This window comes from Opisthorchis viverrini (genome assembly GCF_000715545.1).
Source record: "Opisthorchis viverrini unplaced genomic scaffold opera_v5_315, whole genome shotgun sequence".
Lineage (NCBI taxonomy): Eukaryota > Metazoa > Platyhelminthes > Trematoda > Opisthorchiida > Opisthorchiidae > Opisthorchis > Opisthorchis viverrini.
Window position 1 is genome coordinate 289,598 of NW_008751965.1, and position 10,388 is coordinate 299,985.

The 10,388-nt window shown below is 43.8% G+C and overlaps 1 protein-coding gene across 1 annotated transcript in view; it reads right to left on the reverse strand.

The window, feature by feature from the left end:
- The window catches only part of T265_09827 (hypothetical protein), a gene marked incomplete at both ends in the record, with an annotated part of 32,923 nt that extends 28,438 nt beyond the window's left edge, over nt 1–4,485 (reverse strand). The window contains one exon of the mRNA XM_009176013.1: nt 4,412–4,485. Within this exon, the coding sequence (XP_009174277.1) occupies nt 4,412–4,485 (74 nt within the window). The remainder of the gene's footprint in view (nt 1–4,411) is intronic.
- Nucleotides 4,486–10,388: the final 5,903 nt, after the last annotated feature.

Sequence of the window (10,388 nt, forward strand, 5' to 3'; positions counted from 1 at the left end):
TGAGATGGCCTCGCGGATCTTGCGAGCTTTTTGGCATAAAATGCTTTTACTCGCAAGCGGAATTCTTCACAAAATATTCCAAAGATTCATTATACTATCAAAACCAGGGGACTGAATCTTTCCCTAATATTGTTGTGGAACGCGCGAGGAATTTAAACGCCCCATCTCAGGAGAGTCCGAATCCAACTCATAAGTTAACCGAGGAGAAACGCTCAGCAAGTAATTAATTGAATAACCATTCCGTAGCCATCGGATAGCCTGCATGGAACAACTGAATTATGTCAAACAATAGACTGATTGCGATAATAAAACCTGAAAACAATCACAGTGAACGGGATTTCGGCAAATACCACCTAGATAATCAGGCGACGACAAGTACTTGCATGCTGCAGGGGTCCAGTCGTATCGGATGTTCACTTTCGATCGAAACTTCGGTTTTATACGTGCGACTGATGTTCGAAAAGCCGCCCAAAATGCCTTCATATGACAAAGATATTGAATGTGAACCGGTAACTTAAAACCGCCGTTTTACCGAAAAAAGCGTAATGCTTTGCGCTTGGAACTGACTAGATACCGCCTCGTATCAAGCTACTTCCTCCCACTTTGGCAACTCAGTGGGTTCTTGCTAGATGCCGGGTTGCTGCTACCAGGATGAAGGTGTTGCAATTCGCACATCCATCATCTAGTTTTCTTCTAGTGTGTGATTGGACCAGGTGGTTGAACTCCTTCCGAATTTACGGCCTTCCGAAAATCCATAAACCAAATGTTCCAATTAGACAGAAAGCAGATGGAATCGGTTCTCCACCGCATGAACTGGCCAGACAGTTGGCCGGTATTTTAAAGTGCTTCACCGGGAAACCTAGTGCTAACTGTTCAATCAGATGAAATCCTTGTATGTTCCGATGTGAATTTAGCATGTTCATACGTGCCTAAATTGGGGCTCTTTAGTAATAGCCAAGTGACAGTTATCAGCAAACACTATGCTTTCAGAACGGACATAGCTTACGGCAGATAAAATAGCGGAAGTTATTGAAGCATGACTGAGTCTCACCCAATTCGTTTTTTGACTCAGTGATTTATACTCAAGAACAAAGTTTAACAAAGAAATCTCCAATAATTCCAACACAGACAAGACCGGAACCGCTGTTATTCAATATAAAGAAGAGACATCTGAGGCCATTCGAAGCATTCTAAACAAGGCTGAAAATATAGTATTTCACCAGAGAAGGAATACGTTGCGTTCTGCACTCAGGCAGCTAGAGCACTGCCTCCCGGCAAACAATACCAGGGACTTGGTCTATAAAATTAAGGGTAACGAGTGCACCAATGTCCATATAAGACAGACGGCCAAGGCACTTCACAATAGAGTCGGAAAGCGTAGTAGAATATAACAGGCCGCCAAGAAACGCAGATGGAAATTATGCGTTATTGAAGGACTCAGCGATTGCGCAACACGCACGGGATACGGGACACAAAATTTATTTATAAATGCTGAGGATTTGAGGCGAGGACCACGGTCCACGTCACCTTGCCCCTGGTGGGTAAAACGCTAGGTATCCCAGTGTTAAATAATAAAAGGAGTGGAACTGGCAAGCATGGAGAACGGTTTTGGATCAGTCAAGCTGACACCTGTTGGTGTGCGGTAATCAGATACAACAGTAATCATCATCCGACTTCCAATTGACCTCAACCCACCGGCTCAAATTAAATTCTCAGAGCAATCACAACCCCACAAAGATCAAGAAAACCTACCAGTGAAAATCGAGGTGAATTATTACCTCAATGTGAGCGGTTACTGAAACAAACCCGATCGGATATCAGTTGAAACTCCTCTAATTATTCAAAGTAAGATTTTCACAACCACAGTAACCGACAAGAGCCTTTCTTCACACTCATCGCTGACCAAGTGTGACGATATGGAGGGTGCTCACTGATGAGTTCCCCGTCTTATAACCTAACCAACTTGGCAACCGGCTCAATTAGCCTGATGAAGCTTACGTGTCAAAGCGAAGCGTTGCCCAAATAAAATCTAAGGACTGTTTACCAACCCCTTCTTGCTTGTGTTGGAATGTTTTTAAGTTGATGATTTTTCTCACCATCTCAGCGTGGAACGCAGTACATGCTGAGAAGTAAACAAATGAGTAAATTTTCAATTGGATGTGTATGGTTCTGAAAAATAGGATTTTCATTCTTGCATTTTCTAAGCTGATAAGGGAGTGAGGCAAAAATTACCTTTGTGCATATTTCGACTGGTAGCATAAATGTGGACTTTGGTTGGATTACATGCTCTCACCATTCATTCTTGCATTCATTACCCGGGTGAGGGAATGATGCAAAATTGACATTTACGCGGTTTTTTTCACTGGTAGCATAAATGTGGACTTTGGATAGAACGTGCACTCTCACCAAATAAACCTTGTCCACAGCCACAAAGTTTCGTAATTCACATAATCACGGAAGTGTATCAAGTCCCTGAACTTCGTCTACCGTTTCACAGCCGAACCACTATGTAAAATATGGGGCAGGTGGCAAAGGACACCGTCAATTGGTACAAAGCTCACGTTAATTTAAGGGGAGCCTGGTGTATGAAAAACCGTGTGGTTTCACAAGCAAGCTTGGTTGCTAGGTTGCAATGTGGTGTTTTCGAGAAATAACTGCCCAAAAAACGATAACGGGAGCGACTTACCAACACCACATGAAAAATATTAGCACATGCAAGGCTTTGCGATAACTTATCTGGCCGCAATCACCGACGCAGTTGCGGGAATTTTCGAAAACTAGACGACATGCAAAACTGAATACCCAAATTTGTCCACTTTTACACCTACTCAGGCAGTGTGAAAAGTTTACAATGTTTCAGTTGATACTTTGATGACCCGCGCAACAAACGCAGCCCCCTACCAGATTTTCAGAGCGATAACTCCGTGCACAGAATCAAGGCTCTGTTGGAGAAACTTGCAGTCTTATCCCGAATGGTGGCAAACATTGGACGACTGAATACTAACAAAGACCCGACATCTGGGTGTGCAGTGACCTCGACTGACCCGTAGTTACACATCCAAGATTTCAGTACACCCATAAAACACATAAAACTTTTGTGTAAATTGATAAACATTGACTGTATTTATTCGTGGCCTGACCGATGTCATTCGCGTTTTGTTGTCAGTATCTCTCCAGGACGAAGGTTACAATTCAGCTGCGACTTAGAAACCTGATTTAGAGAGTTCAATTTGGCTTAGGAGCTCAGAATTTTCTGGTGGTTAAGGCTCAAAATGACTGACCGTGTTTCAAATCCGGCCTCGGCATCTCGACTAGTCCGCTCCAGGCTTGGGCTTCCCGGCGAGTTATTGGTTATCCGGTTGCTGATCTCTCAGTCGAGCCAGAAATTGTCGGTTGCAAAGGTTTAAGTAGGTATTGACCTTCGGCGGTGATAATGCCCCCTATGCTAATGACAGCGAAACGCCTGTGATCCAAGTGTCAGGCTGAACGCACTTGGCATTAATCATTTTCATCGGTCCTTGGCTAGGCGTACCGGAAGCGAACGACGAACAAGCTATGAGTTTCGCCAGAAAAGAGCTAATATTGCGCATGATTCCTCCAAAGAAGTCATGAACATTTGGTTATTTGTTCATTCGTGGAATTGAGTTACAAATGCGAACTATGTTCGACCTAAGTCCATCGAGTAAACGCTGAAAAAATTTTAATCCTGTCTGGTTGGTGTCAACAAATGATTGGGCACGCCAGGGCAGGCCGGGTAACCAACAAGTAAATCACAAAATGTGATCGGGCTAAAATAGGAATTCCATCTTACGGCGCGTCCGTATGCCCAAAGATTCAAAAACGCAGGAACTCCTAGCTAGAATTTATGGTAGCCAGTCAAAACGTAACTTGGAGTCTCAGATATCCAGTGGTTACTTTAATCACTGTTCTGTGATAATTTCCCCCGCTTTTGACATAATATCCGGCCAACGAGTCAACGGTTGCGCTTACCTTCTCGTGGAGAATGCAGATTCCCAGTCGTTGCCGGTGGATGTGAACGAGTTAGCCTTTAGTCGAACGACAGTTGAGCATCGGGTTTAATGGCCCACTGATTTGGCAATGTGGTGATCGACCTCTTTTTACTAACAGAACCTGTACTGTGCTGCTACAGGTTGAAAAATGCCCGAGTTCACCTGGCTGTTGTAATCCGGAAGATGGAAATCCCAAGACCTAGTTCGTACTCGACGTTGTGGTGTATCGAATCAAAGGATGTTATGCATGCCGAGGTTTCTGATGTGCTGAATCTTTCGAAGGAATATTTCTGTGCCCACTTCCTTAGTACGGATGCAAAATAATCCCATTGCCGTGTCTTAAATAGTCTGTTGCAGTTTACCAGATGAAAACCTCCACTAGATCTGTTTGGTTGTCGTACCTTAATTCGCCTACGGAACAACCAGGCAAAAGTTGAACCAAGAAATGCTGATCAGCAATGCGATCAGCTCCCATTTACACTGGATATAACGCCAATCATCCTTCAATCACATAAATCAACTCACACAGTCACATAATTTTTACATGCTCCACGAGCGGCGACTTATCAAAAGAAAGTTTCAGTCAACTTATAAAACCATTCTTCCTCTGATATACTCATACCATACCTGTCCCATACCAATGGGACAGGCAAGAGAGCAACATACTCTTTTCCTCTAAATTCTCTTGAAATTGAAGATCTTTGCGGAATCTGTGGACTCGCTTTGTACCATTTGCAACTCCAAATGTATATCCAAAATAGTTCGACAATACGCGTTTAAGTGAAGGTGCATGTTTAGTTTTTTCTGATTAAGATGTATATGAGAGGATTGCTTTTGTGTCCAATAGTCTGTCACTGGTCAGTTAGAATTATGTAATAAATTTCTCCACATGGGAGGCCTCCTTTCTTTTAGTTGGTGCGGTAACCAGGATAACGATCAAGATTCCTTGGCCACAACCCTTTGAAGATGGGGTTTTCCGACCCTCCTGTAGGACTTTGTGGAGGTCGCGAATGCCGCTGGATTGGAGACCGACCAGCGTAATTTCGCAACGCTTAAGATCCCCCTCAGGGGCCGGGGAAAAGCAGCCATTGTTGCCGCCAGATGATGTTGTTGGAAGCTGTACTAGGCCTCCAAGAAGGAAGACCTTGCATTGGAAATCGACACGTCGGCCGACCTCCTGGAGGCTATGAGGCGATTCAAAACATCCAGGATGGCACGCGGATCTAACCCGGCCGCGTTCTTTGCCGACATTCAGCAGTCGTTGGATCGCGCTTTGCTGGGACTGGACGTGGAGTCTTCCAAACAGTGGCTTTCCGACCAGTTCGTCGAAGATATGCAGCCGGCGCCTGGTGCCCAATTGCAGTTGGCACGGGCAACTGGAGAGTTGAGTGTGGTCGGGCTAGTGTGTGTGACTTGAGAACTGTCCGAGGCACGTTTGGTCTCATTGAAGTCGCAGGAGAAGGTAGATTGTTCACCAGTGGAGGAAGTGCAGACCAGAGTAGAATAGCTCGCGCTATATCTTGGAGCCGTGAATACGGAACGCGCTCTAACCAGCCGGTACTTACATGTGTGGCACTTCTGGCCACTGGAACAACCACTGTCCCCGTACTCGATCACCTGAAGCTGATAAAAAAATTTGAGCTCAATTCTTTTCGTGGGTGGGTCGCCATTAGCGCACCGATGCGCAGCAACCGAATGAATTTTTCCATCAATCCACCGTGTAAGACAAGGTGCAACTAACAGGTTCAGCTTTACTATATTACAGAATAATGAATTAAATTGAGCGAACATTAGACGTAAGATCATGGAGAAATCTGGGCAGTCCTCGACCGTGTTTAAATTTTGCTTGCGGCCCATCAGATCTCCGTGTATAAATGTTGTTTTCGATGCGTACTTAGTGAGGAAATTGTGAGTAGATTATGGATTTCAATTTTTTGCTAAACAATAAACGTGTTGTTACTATGACCATAATAATTGCTGAAAACACCACTGTCACAGGAATGATTGATCATGAAATATTATTTGTTTAACGGTGCAGACGTTGACGGGAAAATATAACATCGAGCTCACCTAAGATAAATGTTTGTAGAAAGTTAGCCAAATTTTAAAATACAAACAATTAGGCTCACATTAGTTCATGTTATCTTACATGCATGACCAATTATTCCAGTGACAATGGTGATCCCTACGCTCACTCTCTTCCCAGTGAACATTAATCTTCACCCTAAGAATTAATTGGAATCTAAGATGTGCCGATCATCCTCAGTCGTATTTTATTCACCATGATCGCTGTGTGCTGAAAACTGAATAATTCGATTGTTGGTCTGTTTATCAGGCATGGCATTTGGATTCATTCCTCAAGCCTAGGGTTTGCATTTGAGTCGAACTTGGACTACTTGGAAGCACTAGCAAATAACCCTCATCTAACTCAGTAGCTGGAGAATGTAAAATACGTATGAAGTAACCGCTATTTTGAGGTGAGTATCACTCGTCAGCACTCAACAGAATCACAGCTGATCATCTCTTATCTAGGATATCCTTTAGCGGAAGGTGGTGTCCTGGACACGCTGCTTGATTTGGTTGGTGCATCATTCGGGATATCACAGGATATTTCCCCGGAGAAACTATTCGGCACTGTTGGTCTTCGTGCACATTTCGCGGTTCTTTTGACAAGAACGGTTACCGAATTGATACGCCAAGGGCAGAAGTTTGAACTTGCTAATGGGATGCCTGAGAGTTCTGTATGACCTTATGACTGGTGTTCGTCTAAGAGGATTGACAAGTCTGTACTATGGTAAAACGGATAATTCTACCCTACGTTTGCATTGTGTTTTGCTCCACAGTGTCACTTTAATTGCACATTGTGTTACAGGGCGAACTAATGCTGGAATTCACTTTGCTGTTTAGCACCGGAACACGGACTTACTTTTCCACGGTAGTCAATCACACACCTTTGTATACACCCTCGTGCTCGTAGTCATGGAACACTTTGCCTGTAAAAGGGTTTCTGGAATAAGATAATGAAAAGTAGCACTGAATCCTAGAAGAGTTTACTCCGCCCCGGATGCATTAGAAAATGTTTAGCTTACTAGATTTTCTGCTTACTATTTGCGCTGTATGATGCATTCAAACGACATGTAGGTATCAATGTGTTAACTTTCAGGCCACGGAAACGAGTACACAAACGAGAACACATCAGTAAAATCATCGTCGTCAACATACTCAACATCATCATCATTGTTATCATCAGATTGTTTCGCTTGCTTCTGGGTTCGTTGGCGTCTACACTCATGAAAAGGCATCAACCAACAGCAAATGTGATAAGGCATCTGAAATGACACGTGAAACCTCATAATTGTCTGCAACCCAAATTCAACAATTATATACATGAGAAATACGGAACAACAATGAGACGTGCTCGAGGCCAAACAACGAAGGGAAACTCATTGGGAATAAATTATTGTCCACTGAATCTTAAAAATGGATACAGCCGCGCAACTTATGTGCGACTGTGTGTAACATTTTCAATAGGATAGACGACCGGGCGAACCAATTCGACCAAAATGGATTCCGATATGTTTATTCCAAATAGACGCTACTCGATCTCACCAAGTGGTACAGATTTTCAATAGGATAGGCGACCGGGCGAACGAATTTGACCAAGATGGATTTCTATATGTTTATTCCAAATAGACACTACTTGGTCTCACCAAGTAGTGCGGATTTAACTTCTCAGTTTGACTTGCAATTCAAGTGCCTTCGCCAAAACAGCCAATGTTGTTGGTAAGTCAGTGATCTTTGTTGAGGTACCTGAGACGGGGTTGATACAACAGGTCACTCTAGACTACGGTACTGCGGTTCCCGGTAGAGTTTCTCTAATATAATTAAGCTAAAATTTCACGTCAGATGATTAGTGGTGGATTGAATACCATTGAGTTCCTGTTTTATACAACACCACACCTTCCACTCGCAAGCCGCGATTTCACGTAACATGGCGCAAACATAGAAACCTCTGGGTGACGAAAATCGGATTCCGATTAATGTGAATCACACTATGCACCTCAGTAACATCTGAGTTTAATAGGACCGTAGAATCGACCGCACCCAATACATAATATCGTGTTACGACAAGGGACTACTGACGAAGAAGTATACAGGCCACGAAATGTGTATCCATTAGTGTGCCTATTAGTTGTGGCTTCTATCCACCGCCATTCCGATTGAAATATCAGAGCCATGGTGAAAACCAGGTGGGATACAACTGTTTGGGGACCTAAATTCCACTTTGGAAACCCATTCTTACGGGATTCAGATGAACGTTTGAGTCTGACGCCAATAAAATCCCAACGGAAACCTACTGAATGTCGATAATTGTCCAAGGTGTTGGAACCAGCGACCAGGACAATCCGGTTCTTTGACGGATTATTGTTACATATGGATGATCAAATGTGGACACCGATGGCTTCCAACCATGCAACGTGGGAGATGCAAAACAAGAAATCAATAAGAAGGGAACAAGGACGCATCATATGCCGGCTTACTTGAAGCTTAATGTGCCTGGAATTTCATACAGTGCGTCTCCTGTGAACCGAAGTTTGCCTTACAAATGTATAGCGATAATGTGAAAAAACGTGTCCACCACAATTCTAATAGGCCTGCGGTACAAATTTTATGCTAATCAAGGTAAGATCGACCATTTTGATCTGCTTGTTCATTTGGGCAAACCTATTCCAACAAAATGTGCATATGCGATTCAGGCAAATGAGCAACAACCTGGGTCTACAAAATTGTTTCAACGTTCCTCCTGGCTTTATGGGTACCTTTAAAATCCTATGGTCCATGGGTACATTGCATTGTGATGTTGTACTCTTGCAGTCGGAGTGCCCAGCACGCGACATTTTTCCAGCATCTCTGGTGGTCTCCATCTACTCCAGGGTGTTCGGATCGGTATCGACATGAGATCTGTGCTCAAGTATATATGGCTCCATTTATTCAGGTCCCAGACAATCGCTGAACATTCTTTATTGATGGTCGAGTTCTTCCGTTCAGCGTTAGTCAGGACACGCCTGACATATTAGATAACCCTATTCCGCTGCTTTAGTTCTGCGCCGATACCGCGATCAGTGTCGTCCTTTCAATAGTTAAAATCTCTCCGAATCTATTCAGTTTGATTGTCAGTTGCTGGTCCAACATCCGCCCTTTGACACGCTCAAAGTTCCTCTGGTCCATTCAAGGTTCCGACTCTGCCCGAGCAAGGCCCATAGTTTCAGCGATCGTGATGAAATCCTTAACAAACCGGCTGTAGTATGCTGCACGTTTAAAAAACTGCCGTATGGACCGCTTTGAATTGAAAACAGCACAGTCGTTGATCTCTGCCAATTTATTGGCAGGGAGCTTACTGCTCCGTGACCCACTTTATAACCCGGCGGTGTCATCGACCTTCGAGCGAGCTACGTGCTGGCTTCGTCTATCCGCAGACCAGCTTCAGGGCAGCGCTTGGATAATTATCAAGCTTGATTGCGCCATACCTTGTCACCAAAGTGATCTGGTCGGTCTCCGGTCAGCCGGCCTCCGAGACCTCAAAAACCTGCAGGAATGTTTGAACATCCCCATCCTCAAAGGTTTGTGGCCACGGAAACTTGATCCTAATCTTGGTCGCGGAACCAAATTAAAGAAAGAATGCCTTCCCTGCGGAGTTATTTATTACGAAAATGCCAACTGACCAGCTACAGGATATTGGACAGGAAGGCAAAAACACTTATACGCAACTTACTTGGAAAAAATGAACATCCATCTTCACTTAAACGCGTCATGCTGAACGTTTATGGACACTCATTGAGTGTTGCCCAAGTGCAAGCAAATGGTACGAAGCAGGTCCACGAATTCCACAAAGATCTCCCTTTTCAAGCGAATTTACAGAAAGAGAACATATTACTCTCATGCCTGCTACAGCTTTGAAATCTTTCGCATCCGTACTAATAGGTGGGCAAAATATGTTTCTTTGAAAGCTTCAGCAAATTTGAATTCTCGGCATGCATTACATCCTCTGATTCGATACACCATACCGTCGAGTATGAACAGGGTTTTGAAATTCCCACCTTCCGGATTCCAACAACATTTTGCGGCATGTACCAGCATGCTACGAGTTATATTAGTAGAATGTCCATCACCACAATACCAACTCAGTGGGATTGCGTCATCTGCCTGAATGTTTACGCATCTAAGTTTCTGCGGGGTAGATCACTTCAGTACGTAACAAATGTCGAAGCTGTGTCATTTAACCCAAAGGTTAGCAGAATATTTATATACCTAAGTTAGTGCAAGGTGGAAAACTTCAGTATGTAACTGATGTCGAAGTTGGGATATAGAACCCGATGC